Raw genomic sequence first — 16,362 nt, 5'->3', positions numbered from 1 at the left:
AGAAGGATTTTCAAAGAAGTGTGAAATTTGCTTATTGTGGTCATGTGGTAACTACTTAGGAGCTGTTATATGATTTATGTCTTTGTTATCATTATGAAAGAATAAACTCTGTTAGGAAGGAAATATAGAAGTGCATAGAGAGGACATGAATAGGGGCAAATCTGCAGTATTATATGCAGAATTATACAGTTGTGTGTGCCACTCATTGATATGCCCAAGTCAGAAGGTTCACTTACCTAATACAGTTACTATCTTTGGCCCAGTGTTTGTATCACATTTTCTGTGAACTAGAAGTAATTGGGTGTATGTGACATTATGTCACAGACTTGTAAGAAAATAATGTATTAAGTGGAAACAGGATCAGGCATATTCTTTATCTGAGTGTCACATCAGCGCACCACTGGAAAATAAATGTAAGGTTTTCAAAAAAGGTCAAGTTTTGTCCTTTGTTTCCATGGGGCAAAGGACTACAAACTGTTCTTTTATCCCTCTCTCCAGACTGTGAGCTGGAATTGAGCCTGGTTTACTTAGGTAAGGTTGGCTCACATAAGAGAATTACTGAACTATCACCAACAGCTTAGACGTCTGTCTCAAGCAACACCTTTCTGCACATCTCTAAGAGCTGCTGAAAAAGTGTTGGAGTGGGCTTTAGAGACCATTACATCATCTCTCTGGAAAAATGTCCTTTAGGTATATACAACATTCAGGCAATCTTGAGGGTTGTAGGCACAGCATAACTTAGCAGAATCACGCCTTTACCCTGTCAGGGAGTTGGACATAAGCTACTGGGTCTTTTTTCAGCAGGTTACTGGAATGATTTTGGAGCTGTGGTGTTCACCAAGTTCACCAATTATAAAGCAGACTTTCACAGAGGATTACAATCTGATAATATTACTCAATTTCATTTTCTTAACTCCTGTTCTGACTTCATTAAAGTGAATCATTTCTTATGGTACTTCTTTGTTCCTAGCAAAAGGAAAGTAATAAGTTTACTTTAAGCTAACTGGCTCATCAAACTTAACATGATGGACTAAACAATAGTTTGTTATGCTCAGGAGTAAATACGGTGGAATGCTATTCCAGCTTTTTTTTTTTTTTAACTTAAAACCTTCAAGTTCTTCAGTGCCCCAACGATCCCAAGATTAATTTTTGACTCTTATTCCAGTCCTGTTTGTATCTCTCTTTCTTTTATTCTTTGATATAGGGAAGGTCCTATTCAAGCAAGCATAATAAGTTGAAGTTTGAGAATAGAATAAAATAAAATACTTGTAAACTGAGACAATTAACAAAAGTTATTTAGCCATAGCAAGTAGATAGTGAAAAAGGTTATAGCATTGATGAAGCTGTGCATAAGCTTCCTTGTGCCTTTGTTGTCCCTACTGGTCTATGGGTCAGAAGCCTAAGGTCACTGGTAAGCTGGGTCAACAACCCCAGCCTTTAGTCTCCTAAGGCAATTAAGTTGTAAGAAGAGGTAATACCTTTTTAAGAAAAACTAACTTAGTTCTAAGAAGTCAGATAGTAGGATATTGCTCTTCCTAAATCTTTCCTTTTTTTTCTTATTTTCTAACTTTACCTCTCTGTTTTGGTGGTAGTAGGGCCAGTGCCAGATTGAGGTATGTTAATATTTGTGATTATGGGAGTAGAAAGAATTAGGATGGGAAGAATGAATGAAAAGATATACAAGTATTAAGCTCTTTCTATTTACCAAGTACTGTACTTAGCACAAAGGATCTAAAAACAAAAGTATAGTGTCTTGCTGCATGAAGAAACTTTCATTCTTATGGGAGAGACAACTGATCTAGAGAATTGTTAGCCAGGAAGGACTGTTTTAATTTAGTAAATTACAAGGACAGTGAATGGAACTATAGATGAGTAGATCCACAGTATTTTGAAGTACATTGACAGTATTGATTTTCTTATGATTTCAGAAGTGGAATATGGGCGAAAGAAGCACAGAAAAAGAAGTTCTATAGAACCAGGAAGCTAGTGAGAGGTTTTAAGAACTAGATTTTGTTTTATATATAGTAAGCTTTGAGGAAGCACTAAGAATTGAAAGTTTTATAGGAATATAACCTATAAAGAAGAGATTGAAATACTACAAATTGGGGGATGGCCAAACTTAGTCTGTAGCAATGGGATTGTGGAGGAAAGGAAATAATATCATAATTTTGTGGGCCTTATATTTTGATATCATATATCTTATATCAGGACAGATATAATTCTACCATTTTTTTCAGGTGAAAAAAAGAAATTTCAAGAGATGTTAGACAATAAAATTAGACTTCATTTTATACTCAGAGTCCATCCGTTCTCTCTGTGTAGATGGATATCAGTTTTGTTTTGTTTTTATCATGAGTCTTTTGCAGTTGTCTTGGATCATAATATTGATCAGAATAGCTAAGTATTTCACAGTTGGTCATTACAACATTGTTGTTACTTTCCACAATGATCTCCTAGTTCTTACTTCACTTTGTATCCATCTATATAGGTCCGTGATTTTCTTTCTGAACCTCACATCATTTCTTATAGTATAAGCATATTCCATTACAATCATATATGCCACAATTTATTCAGTTATCCCCCCAATTTATGAGCATGTTTTCAAAGTTCAATTCTTTGCATCAGAAAAAAGAATGGCTATAAATATTTAAATATATATGTCATTTTCATTACACTTTGATCTCTTTGGGCATATAGCTGAGAGCTTCCTGAAACTGCTGTTATTGTTGCAGTCAGTTTCATTACCCTCTATTGCTACTGCTCCCAGTGTGCCCTTAGTCATTCTCCACCCTGGTGTCATATACTTTTCCTACCATTCTCCTATGTTGCCTTAGGCTGAAAAATTATCTCTCTCTTACCTTTTATTGACTCTACTATTCCAAAACTTGATTTGAAAAATTATTTTTAAAGTTTTTTGGGAAAGGATTGTTGAGTGAATGCAACTGGGCTGCTGTCTGTATTCCTAGCACTTGTAATGTTTTTTTTTTAAAAAAGACCAAAAATGAAAAATATTCAAAAATGAGGGTAAACTAATTTTGTGTGTATGTATATAACCACACACACACACACACACACATAAATGTGGGCATATATATATGAAGGTAATATCAGAGGGAAGATACAAATAATAGAGCAGAATATACTCTTATTTTAGGCTTATGTTATGTCATAGTTTCTAGGACAACACTAGAATGGCATCCGATATCCCTCATACATTTTCTGGATCTTCCTGTATAGTTAATATGCTACTTCTTTGATTAAAGTTAGGATTTGATATACACTATTTCTTATTTATAGATTGTAGAGGGCTGCATATAGTGGGGGAACTCTGGGTAAGGCATAAGACCCTTCAGCCCAGAGAGAACCTGCTGACAATGTCTGATTTGGCTCCCTATGTCCCTTCAGTGCCTCTTATCCTTCCTGAGAAGTCAAGGAGGACCTGACCACTTGTGTTCTACTTGAAGCAAGGGATACTTAAAGAGAGGTATTTACATATCAATAGCAGGGCAAATATAGTTATCACTTGCTCAGTGTGATGTGTAATCATACCAAAGTATTTAAGGGCTGAGAGGACTTGAAATAAGGACTCCATCTTTGACCATCCTCATGAATCTCCTGCCTTCTTCACTCTTCTACTAAGACTAAGGACTTGACTGGTCCCAAGATCTTCTAAAGAGCTAGTTTGGGTGGTATATTTTGGCACCCCAGTGTGGAGGTTCTAGAATGCATAGTATATTTTAGCACTTCAATTTAGGGGCTCTAGAAAGCACATTACAATAGATAGCAAAATTCATGGGATTTTTATTATTATTCTCCCTTCTTTAGAGAAAATGCCTCTTTAATTTTTCATATTTGTTTGTGTGTGTGTGTGTATTATATATAACAATCATTGGATATGAAATCATTACTTTAGTGTTCTATTTAACCATTTATTTGTTTTTTTTCTTCAGAATAATGCTCCTATTACAACAATGAAAATTTCATCCAAAAAGGTAAAAACTAACCTATGTTTATTTTTTGTTTATATCATGGTGTTTTAAATATTAATTAATGATAAATAATTTAATGTAAATCTATTTAAATCAGTTAATTATTAATTTTATTATTTAAGTGCTATAGTACACATAAAAGCAATACTAGCCTAGAGTATTAACGGTTCACAGAAGGACTCAGATACATCTAATAAGAGTAATTCCCAGAAGATATTCCTCACAAGTGACTATGAAACATCTTTATGAAGATTTCTGGTGATAGGAAATTGGCTATTTCCTAAGGTATGTCTACTTTGGGGCAGTTCTAAGTGTTAGGAAGTTGATTCCATACATAATTAAGATGTCAGTCTAAGAAATAAAGTCATACTCCATATCATTTGGAAAAGGAAAAGTTCTTATCTTTATGATTCAAACCAAATCTTATTTTAGACTAAATATGAACATTTCTAGTCAAAATCTTTTCTACCTTGGCATAGGGACTTGATTTAAGAATTTCCTAGGTATAAAATTGTTGTTAACAATAAGTCTATATTTTTTCTTGCGACAACTAGATGGCATAGTAGATAAAACTCACCTTCCTGAGTTCAAATCTAGCCTCAAATATTAATAACCATGTGACCCTGGGCAAGTCACTTAATCTTGTTTGTCTCTGTTTCCTCATCTGTTAAATGCTCTAAAGCAGGAAATCCTATCCCAGAGAGCTCACAGAAAGACTGAAAAATGACTAAACATCACCATAAATTCTTTTCAAAGTTTTTGTCAGAGACCTTTACCAAATTATCAATAAAATAATCATAGTTACCAGTTTTGAATTTCTGAATACAGATACATTTATTATGTGCAACAAAGAACACAATTCTATTATTCATTTGGGAATATGGTCCTTCCCTCACCCTACTATCAGCTAGTGTACAGCACCACAATATATCCATATGCACAATATATTATGCTGGTTTTGTTAATAATTGGTTACTTTAATTTACAACTTCCTTGGTTACAAAGTTCTGTGCCAAATTCTTTCCTACATTTCTGTGAAATAGGTAGGTCATGTACTATCCTATTTTACACTTACTAAATAAATAAACAAACTGAAGCTCAAATGGATAATAATTTGCCTCAAGTTATAAGAAATCCTACAACTAGGATTCAGATCCCAGTCTTTTGACTAGGGGAGGGAGGGTTGCACAGTGTTCTTTCTGGTTTGACACACCAGGAATCACTCAAGTAACTGTTTCTTCTTCTACTTTCTTCCTCAAACCTAAGACTTAGGAACTAAAGGGAATGATCCAAGTGAAAATATTAGGAAGCAAGTAAAGTTACCAGAACTTGTTTTTTTTTTTTTTTGTTTTTTTTTTTTTTTTTTGGGGGGGGGGTAATTGTAGAATTACTAGATTTAAAAACCTCAATGACAGTGAGAGAATCTGATTTGTCGGAGGTCATTTTTATGTTTTTCATTACTCTTTGTTTTTGTTTTTTTTTTCCCCTCTCAATACTATGAGCTGTATTATTCTTGAAATGTAACATTAAGGCATCATCTGTTTAACCCAACTGTGATTACATAATTGCAGTGTAGCTCTTTAAGAGTTCCAGGTCAAACAGATGAAGAAAAATTCCACAGTGCGCCATGTACTCTTTACACTTGACTAACTTTTATGAAGAAAAATAAATGGCATATTTAAGTACAGGTCTCATCTGTAAAAATGTTTGTGTGGTGGATGAGAAACATTTTCCTCAAGTAACAAGAAACCATTAGTCATCTTCTGTGCCCCAGGGAACTAATCCAAAGGCAAAATTGTCCTTTTGAAGTCAATGGGAAATTCCTTGTTCAGCCCAGCTTGGTAAAAGGAGAACGATCCAGAGGGTGAAAAATGAACTTGCATGTATGTGTGTGTGTGTGTGTATGTGTGTGTGAGAGAGAGAGAGAGAGAGATTATATGTATATAATCACTATATATATACACACACACGTATACATATACATGTGTGTGTATGTATGTAATTATCACACATACAGAAACAACTTTCTGAGGTCAAATTTGAACTCTAGTCTTCCTGATCCAGTGATCTATCCACAAGAGCCATCCAAGTACCTCCTAGACAAACAGAGGTTAAGTATGTGTAATATGACATAGCCCTGTGTATAAACTTATTCACTGTGTGATGCTGGGCAAATCACTTAACCTCTATTTGCCTTAATTCACAGGGGAAAGAAATAGCAAACTACTTTCCTGTAGCTTTGCCAAGAAAACCCCATGGCCAGTATGGTCCAAGATAGCAAGAAGAGTCAGGTGTGAATCAACAACAATTGAATCATTTTGATCAATCCAGTGAGAGGCAGCATGGTACCCTGTACAAGGTGCCAGACATGAAGCTGGAAAGATATGGATTCACATCCTGCCAATGACACAGACTAGCTGTGAATTCACAAGTAACTCCAAGCTTCTGACAACTCAATAAAAAAAGTAAAGCTAATGGCAGCTATAAATAGGATTGGTAAACTATAAGTCATTGATACATATCACACCCCTCTTACTATATCATATTTTATTATATGTGTGTCTAGAGATACAATAGCAAATTTCAATTGTATAAATCTAGAAATTATTTCACTATTTAGGGATTTATTTAAAATTGGAGGAGGGAAGAGAGGTTTTTTTTTTTTCCTTCTTTTACCTATATGATTTTCTACCTCAAACTGAGTGGGCTTGGCGTAAGCTGGGGAACTATCAACCAGACTAACTTGGGGATATTTTTTCTTTAAGTCAAACCTATTGTGATTTGTAGCAAGTATCCTCAGACAGCAGGATTCTTATTTCTGTAACTTTTATGCATACCTTAGGAAAAAGCAAGAACTTCAAATGGTCTCCATAACTAGCAACTAATCAATCAACATTTATTAAGTGCTTACTATGTGTCAGGCACTGCTATAGGCACAGACATATGGAGACCAAATGATACAGAAATGGTTGGATTTTTTTTTATCTCAAGTATCTTCTGGAAATTCAACCAATAAAGCTTAGATTTTTCAGATTCTCATTGAGGATGCTCTGACAAGTGAAATCTGCAGACATTCCTAGGGTAGAGAGGAGAGAAACAATCCATAATATATCTAAAATTAATTTTTCTTCATCTTAAAATAATCTAAAATTTTTGTGAACAGTTTACCTACAAAATATGCGGTAAATATATCTTTCTTCCTTGTACTTAGAATTATTTTCTATTTATAAACTAAGAAAAAAAAAGAATTCTCAACCCTAACACAACTAGCATTCTCTTATTCCAGGTTAAGTTGACATGCTGCTAAATTTAAAGCAGGAGGAAGATAGCTAGCTTGTGTTATAGCAAAGAACAGAGTTCAAAGAAATTACTCAACACTTAAATTTTAATATATTAGTTCCAACCTGAAGTGGAAAACAATGAAATCTGATGTCTAAAAAACAAAAATGTTCTATATAAGACTTGGAGCATTTTAACAGAAAAGTAGCAATGTCATAGGAATATTAACCTAGGAAATTTTTGTTTGTTCTTTGATATCCTTTGATAGGATCCTGATGGTTCTTAGTCCCAAAAATCAATCCCCAAAAGTTTATTGGCATACAGTATAGAATATCACTGTTCAAAGTGTTGTTTTATGTATTGCATCTGATATGAATCTTCATCTTTCCTTTAACAGCAACAGCTATATGTGAGCTCCAATGAAGGGGTTTCCCAAGTGTCTCTACATCGCTGTCACATCTATGGGACAGCTTGTGCTGACTGCTGCCTAGCAAGGGATCCTTACTGTGCCTGGGATGGTAGTTCTTGTTCCAGATTCTATCCAACAGGAAAGAGGTAAATTCTTGTTTCAAACAAATACAGAATTTATCATCTTATTCCACATTTTGGAGGAGAAATATAAAGCTCAACTTTGGAATAGTCCTGCCCTCATGGAGCTTATTGTCAAGAGAGAAAATATGACACATGAATATATTAGTATAAATCAATATAGTAAACAAGTGCATTTGTTATAAAAATATGCAAAAAGAGGGAGTCTTTGTGGGAGTCTGGGGAAGGCCATTCATTGAGTAGTATAATGGAAAGACTATTGCATTGGGAATCAGAAGGTTTGAGTTCAGATCTTGACACTGATACTAGTAGTGCGGCCTTGGGTCTACTATTTCAGATATTTTGGTTTGAAAAGTACAACTATTGCCATACCTAGAACAAACTAATTCAGGTCCATTTTGAGGACAAAACAAAGGCACTTATTTGCAAGCTATTGAAAAGTTAACAAAAGGAGATTTATTTTGCCCTAACACAGGAAACACATGTAACGCATGGCATTTGATTTCTCTTGACATGGACCCTGGTTGTCTCCATATAGAAATACATATGATCAGCAGAGTGAAGTATAGGAATTCAGAAATTCAACAAGTCAGAGGGGTCTCATCTACATCAGTGAGAATTTTTTGTTCCCTTAAGTTATCGGGAAAGGCAAACAGAGACCAATGAAGGAAGAAGGATGTTTTTGTTGTGTTTTAGGGAAAGTTAACACATGTTGCAGGGAAATAGTCCAGCATTGTATCTCACTTGGTCTCAATTTTCTTATCTGTAACATGAAGTTGAACTATGTAGTTTCCTAACTTCCTTCGGATCCTAAAATCTGTGATCTCATATTTGGGTGGAGCAAGGAAGTCTTTCTGGAGAAGTTAGCTTTTAAGTTTAATTCTAAACATGATAGTATTTTAGAAATAGCATAAGATAAAGCATGGTGAGAAAATATAAAGTATAGGTAGGTTTCATCAAAAAACTGAGTTTTAGGGCAACAAAAGGTACATGGAGGAATATTGAGAAGAATAAAGAACAAGATAAAAAAATGAAAATTCTTATGTGGGATGAGACTGGGCAGATAGAATGTTGGCAATAATGGTGGAAAGGGGGGAAGGTTATTCATCTGGCAGAGCTCAGATGGAGCTTATAGAGTTATCCCACATCCAAGTTCTAAATGAAATGAGCAATTCTCATGTTTTAGAATGTGCTAACAGGAAATGTGACTGCCAGGTACATGAGATCGGAGGCAATGGAGCACAGTGCCATTGTGTGTCCTTGATAAATTTTCTAAAAATAGCAGCAGTGATCCACAAAACATGCATCCACAATTTGATAGCATTTAATATTCTCATTTATATATTTATTCTATTTTAGATAAAGGCAGGACTTTTATGTTGTTTTTTTTTTTTTTCGGGGGTAGAGGTTGGTCAGGTTTTTTTTCTTTTCTTTTTTAAAAACATGTAACTACATATTTGTGCATAGCAATGCAGTGCTGTCTAGAGAGTTTTGACTTTTTATTTGTTTGGTTTTTTACTAGATGAGTCCAATTGCAAAGTTGAAATTCTCTCTAGATTGACATTGGAGGACTTATAAAAAATAGAATGATGCTTGATTGTATGTTTTCTGAAAAAATTCCTCTTCATATTTCTATGCTCCCTCACTGAACAACTCTTTATCCAGAATATCTTTCCAATATCTTTCCTTAATTTCTGCTATTTCCTACTGCTTATCTCTAATCTTTGGTTTAGGAAGAAAATAATGGTTCAAAATTCTAAGATAAGTGGGGAAATCATTAGTTGCTCTTGATGAATTCAATTAACCACGCTTGATGAATATTCTCTAGCCCTAAACAAATTGCCACATTTTATGGCTACATCACTGTTGGTATTTCAAGGACTGTTTTATAGCAAAGCAGTTTATTCTGTTGGTCCCAGGAAGTAGAACAAAAAAACTATGTGAGAACTTGCAGAGAACTTAAGATTGATAAACTATATAGAAGTAAAATTTTAATTACTTTGAATATATCCTTATTGAGGTGTATGTAAGCAGAGAATGGAAAATCATTCATTGACTTCTTGTTATTGCATGAATTGCAGCTTCTAACAGTCTTTGCTATCTTTAGAATTTCTAGTCATTTTTTTGCCATAGCTTCCATGCAATCTTACTAAATTCCTTCTAATTTATATTGATCTTTTCCCCTCAGGTCTCACATAACTTTCTCTTTTCTTTTTGTATTGACATCATATATTTATGTGTCTTAAAGTACTACTCTCTCCACCTCCACTCTGTGTGACAAATGTCTTCAAGGTCTTGATAGCTCATTCAGTCCTTACCAATAGTCTCAACACAATGAAGCATTTTGTAAATAGTTACTAAATTGAATTAAATTCAAGTACAAGTTTCATTGTCATTGTTGTTTTTCTCTTCAGTCTACTGAGAGCTAACATTTTTGGTAGGAGAAATTTAGTAGCCTTCCTACCCTAGAATCTCTAGCTATCCTTTTAATCGTCAATCCTGACTAATACTTATTATCTTGATTTATCTGCTTCTCTCAGGTGGCAGAATACTGAGAATTAAAAAGAAAACCATGTGAAGTTCTAATTTAAAACACTAAACACATATAGTATAATCTTAGCTGCAGTTTCCAACTATGAAATATTCCATATATTCAACATATTTAATCTCTATCTCAGTTCCAACAATCTCTTCTCAATCTCCAGCCCTAATTCTTCTCATACATTCATAGCAGAGCATCTAGCTTCCTATTTCACGGACATAAACACCATCTGATCTTCCCACAACACTCCTTTTTCACTTCTTGAAACTCTTTAATATCTTCATCCTGTCCAAAAAGATGAAGTACGAACTCCTTGGCAAAGGCAATACTTATACATGAATTTTTAATTCCATTTCTTACCACTACCTCTATGAACTTTTCCTATTGATTATTCTCTTTTCTGAATATATTTTCAGGCTCTCCTTTGCATTTATCCAGAAATATGTTCCTTAGTTCTCTAATACCACTTTAGCTTTTTGCTGTCTAATTCCCTCTCACTTGGAACAAAACTAGATGGATTCCAGGATCAGAAGTACTGATGCCATTATGACTACATTAGCCATGAATATTTTATATAGGAGCAGAGTAAGGCTAAGTAAACAAAGTAAAATCTTCAAAGTTTCAGGAAGGCTCAAACAAGGCAAATGAAAGCACTAAAAAAGACCCCCAAATTTGCTTTCTACAATGAATTTCTGTTGAATGAAACATTTTTTGAGCTGCTTAGTATTAATAAGATGACCTAACACCCATGAGAGAACTCTGACTTAAAATGTCTTCTCTTATGGAGAAAGAGTAGTTTTCCGATATATAAGAGATTTATCATCTTCCACATTGGTATCAAAGATAAAACAGATTGGGTAACCAGGTGGGAGGTCTATATTCTCCATGAATTCATTTGGGGTAAACTGTGTGCTAAGAGTGCCTGATCTCATGGGAGACATTCCAATCATTTCATCATGAGAGTATTAATCTTAGGTGGCCCAAGTTGGGGTATTAGGAGAAAAGAAAACATGGTACACTCTCAAATCAAATAATTGTGAATACTTGTCATTATTTTCAATCAAACTAGTCAAACACATCAATAATCAAATATCAACCACTTGCTTCTTCAAATATATATAGGGTGATCTTAGTATTTAAACTTTCACTGAACTAATATTTGCATACTTTACCATCTGGACAGGTTGAAGAATATAAAATATCTCCAAAACACATTGTAATTCTATTATTTGGAATCAATGCTGATACAACTTAGGACACAACAAATATATTTCCTAGGGATGAAATTATCTCCATTGTGGACATCAAAGGCTAATTTTTTCACATTTATTTATTGCCTTTGTCTTGTACATGACTTTTGCTGTGAACAGCAAATGGTTTATTTTCCAAACTTAGAGTTTATTTTTGAAATAAAGTTTTATGCTACATGCAGACCTCCTCTCATGTTTGAGATTTTTCTTTTGTGGGTTTAGAAATTTATCTTGGATTGTGAATTTGCTTCTGTTTGCTCAGGTGGCCTTTCTCTTATCAGTACGTGTCTTTCCTAAAACACAGGCTTGTCCATAGATTCCATGTTTTTTTTCAACATAACTTTTATCCTAATCATATCCTTTTTGGTGCATTAAAATCAATTAAATTACTTATTCTATTCTGATAAAAGACTAAGCTCTCCTTCTGATAGGATGTCTATTTTAGAATCAAGATGGTCTGATTAGAATGAAGAAAAAAGTTAATAAAAACTCAGTTTGTTTGCATTGTTAAAGTGTCTTCATTTTACCCTCATTCACCAGAAATTTTGTTAAAAATAAATGATCATTAAGTTCACATGAATTCCCTTTTTTCCAGTACCTTTGAGTATTATCTAAGCTTTTACATAAGGCAAATATCATCTTGAAGAGTCAAAAAGCTATAGGAATTATTAATATTTTAAATTTCCCATATAAAGAATCAATGATTTTCAAATTCAGTGAAGATAAGCCCATAGACAACTTACATTGGGAGAGCTGATGACACATAATTAAATTACATCATGATTAATTAATATCATCAACATCATCATCATTATGATGATGATAACTACCATTTATTTTGTGCTTATTCTGTGCAGGCACTGTACTAAGCACTTTACAAATCTTTTCTACTTGTTTCTCATGATGAACTTGAGAATTAGATGCTACTGTTATCTCAATTCTACAAGAGAGGAAACTGAGACAAATAGAGAATAAGTAACTTACCCAAAAAGGCACACAACTAGTAAATGTATGAGGCTTGATTTGAAGTCAGGTCTTCCTGACTCTAGGAAGCTTCTGTCCATTGAACCTAGAAAAAAAGATCTATGACCAAATCCTCATGGGAAATAAACTACTTTTTAATTTTTTTTTTCTGTGAATAGAATCAAGTGAATAGAGAAACATAGCAAATGGAAAGAGTTGGAATAAAGTTCTCAGATAGAATTTCATCATTTGCTTCTTTGTCAAAAGGATGGACTATTAATTAATAAAACTTTAAAATCTTTTACCTAGCGTATTTTTTTTTAATTGGTAGCAAGGACTGACAGCAATTGATAAATAGTTGCTTAACTTACAAATAAATTGATTTCTTATAGTATGCACAAGGGGTTTCTATCAGTGCCAGCACTATTGCTTTTTCATTAAGGGAAAATATTAGACCTAAATTCAGAAGACATAGGTTTAAAAATAGACTCTGATATTTATTAATTGAGTGAATGTAGTCCTGTTAATTGTGCTAGGGCAGCTTAGTGATACAGTGGGTAGAGTGCCAAGCCTACAGTTAGGAATATTTCTCTTCATGAGTTCAAATCTGGCCTCAGATACTTACTAGCTGTGCAACAATGAGCAATTCATTTAACAGTGTTTGCTTCAGTTTCCTTATCTGTAAAATGAGCTGAAGAAACATGACAAACTCCTTAACTATCAAGAAAATCCAAAAATAGGGTCACAAAAAGTCAGATATGACTGAACAACAACTGATCACATCAGGAAGTACATTTCCAATCTCTACAAAAATGTTTACTAACTTTTAAAATCACTTTATTTTTCTGATCTTCAATTTCATCATCTGTTAAAAAAATAAAAGACATGGCAATACATATAATATGTCAGCCAGATGGCTCAGTGGATAGACTGCCAGTCCTAGAACCAGGAAAACTCCTCTTTGTGAGGTCATATTTGAACTCAGACATTAACTAACTGTATGACCCTGGGCAAGTTCCTTAACTATTTGCCTCAGTTTCCTCCTTTGTAAAATAAGCCAGAGAAGAAAATGGATATTTTAGATACCCTTGGCAAAGGGTATTTGCCAAGAAAACAAAATGGAACTATGATGATTTGAACAGGACCAAAAAATGACTACATAATGGTTGTAGTTGATCATACTTAGTTTCTGCCATCTGTAAAATTATTATAAATAATTTGTAGTACTTGTAGTACTCAACCTCACAGTTATTTTATAGTTATTATATATTTACATATTATATATAATATATTATATGTTATAATTATTATAATATAAATATGCACTTATATATTTATAGTTATTATATAGTTTTATATATATATAATAGTTATATTATAGAAGATATGTAGAATCCTACATGTAGTGTTATATTTCTGGCAACTAATCAGTGCTTTTTTTTCCTTCCCCGACTAAAAAAAAAGGTCTATACACAAAAAATATCCAGACTACTGCTAGCTAATGTAATAGTTGAAAAATTATGTTAATGCCCAGTGCCAATAATACACTGGTATTAGGTTTTATTAAAAAGTGAAGGGATGTGGTCAGATCTGAGTTTTGAAAAAAAACTACTTTGTCAGCTAAAGAAAGATGGAATACAGTGAAACTTGAGAGATAAACCAATTAGATAACTCAAGAGAAAATCAAGGGGGTAGTAAGGACCTGTATTGTGAGTGAAGAGACCAGGTGTTCATGAAGAGTAAAATGTCTTAATTCAGATTTGAATTCAAGAAGAGAAGTCTTTCTGATTGTAGGCTCAGCCCTCTATCATTGGCCCCACTAAGTTGCCCCTGATACTAACAATAAGATTCTAATCACAGTTAGTAAATATTAGAGTCTATATTTAAACCCATGATTCTGAATTCAGGTCTAAGAGAAAGTATATGGACAGTGTGAATAAGAAGTGGAGAGTAACATTGAAGTTGTGAGCTTAGCTGACTGGGAGGATAGGGATTCTTACTAGTCATAGGAAAGCTCAAAAGGACAAATTTTGGGGAAACAGAAAGCATGTTCTCCTTTGAATGTATTGAATTAAAATACTTCAATGACTTCCAATTCAAGATGTTCAAAAAAATATTAGTGACATGGGACTAGATTTTAAAATAGAGGTTACAATTAGATACATGGGGGAACAGCCTGAATAAAAATGAAAACTGAAGGGATGTGAGCTGAAGAGAATATCAGGGAGAAAGAGAAGAGCACAAAGGGCAGTTTTGGGGGACGCTCAGAGTTAATAGTAATGAGCAGTAGGAAGATCCAGAAAATGCAGTCCAAAAATTAGGAATAGTGAACTGTGTCATACAGAAGAAAGTATTCAAAATAAGTTGATCAATAGTTTCTTTTTTTAATATTTTATTTTATTTAATAATAACTTTATATTGACAGAATCCATGCCATGGTAATTTTTTTTACAACATTATCCCTTGCACTCGCTTCTGTTCTGATTTTTTCCCCTCCCTCTCTGTACCCCCCCCCCCAGATGGCAAGCAATCCTGTATATGTTAGATATGTTTGCAGAACCGAACAGTTCTCTTGTTGCACAGGGAGAATTGAATTCAAAAGGTCAAAATAACCCGGGAAGAAAAACAAAAATGCAAATAGTTCGCATTCGTTTCCCAGTGTTCTTTCTTTGGGTGTAGCTGCTTCTGTCCATCCTTTACCAATTGAAACTCAGTTAGGTCTCTTTGTCAAAGAAATCCACTTCCATTAGAATACATCCTCATACAATATCATTGTCGAAGTGTATAATGATCTCCTGGTTCTGCTCATTTCACTTAGCATCAGTTCATATAAGTTTCTCCAAGCCTCTCTGTATTCATCCTGCTGGTCATTTCTTACAGAACAATAATATTCCATAACATTCATATATCACAATTTACCCAGCCATTCTCCAATTGATGGACATCCATTCAATTTCCAGTTTCTAGCCACTACAAACAGGGCTGCCACAAACATTTTGGCACATACAGGTCCCTTTCCCTTCTTTAGTATCTCCTTGGGGTATAAGCCCAGTAGTAGCACTGCTGGATGAAAGAGTATGCACAGTTTGATAACTTTTTGGGCATAATTCCAGATTGCTCTCCAGAATGGTTGGATTTGTTCACAACTCCACCAACAATGCATCAGTGTCCCAGTTTTCCCGCATCCCCTCCAACATTCATCATTATTTTTTCCTGTCATCTTGATCAATAGTTTCAAAAACTGCAAAGATTAAGAAAATAAGGATTGAAATTTAACAATGAATAGATATTAGGTTAACTGCTGAGAGAGCAGTTTCAGTTAATTATGAACTTGGGAGCCAAATGTAGTATTTAGAATCAAGTAAAAGAATATCTGGTGTAAACAGCTTTCTAAAGTAGTTTGCCTTAATACTCATAGAGAAGTAAAAAGTGATAGTTCACAGGCATGATAAGCTCAGGGGAGAATAATTTTAAAGGATAGGAATAACATAGGATCTTGTAGGGAACAGAGAAATAATGGAGAGTAAGAGTGGAAAATTAAAGAAGATAGAATAAAATAAAGAAGATAGATAGAAGATGGCAATTTACTGGAACACACAGGAAGGGAAGGGAATCTAGACCCCCAAGTAAAAAGGTTACCCTTCACAAGAAGAAGGGCCCTACTTTCATAAAAGATGGAGGTGAAGGAGAGAAAATGAAGGAAGTTGTCTGAGTGATTTGAAATGAGTAGAGAAGAAGAAGGAATTGTGACTAAAAGACACAAAATACCCTATACTATTATGCTTATTCG

General features: G+C 34.0%; 1 protein-coding gene across 1 annotated transcript in view; it reads left to right on the top strand.

Annotated features, from left to right (window-relative positions):
• The window catches only part of SEMA3C (semaphorin 3C), a 200,462-nt gene that overhangs the window by 172,819 nt on the left and 11,281 nt on the right, over positions 1-16,362 (top strand). Inside the window, exons 15-16 of the mRNA XM_052000701.1 lie at positions 3,951-3,992; positions 7,666-7,823. Coding sequence (XP_051856661.1) covers positions 3,951-3,992; positions 7,666-7,823 — 200 coding nt within the window. The remainder of the gene's footprint in view (positions 1-3,950; positions 3,993-7,665; positions 7,824-16,362) is intronic.

This window comes from Antechinus flavipes, chromosome 5 (assembly GCF_016432865.1).
Source record: "Antechinus flavipes isolate AdamAnt ecotype Samford, QLD, Australia chromosome 5, AdamAnt_v2, whole genome shotgun sequence".
NCBI classification, from domain to species: domain Eukaryota; kingdom Metazoa; phylum Chordata; class Mammalia; order Dasyuromorphia; family Dasyuridae; genus Antechinus; species Antechinus flavipes.
This window is presented reverse-complemented; position numbering and strand designations above follow the sequence as displayed.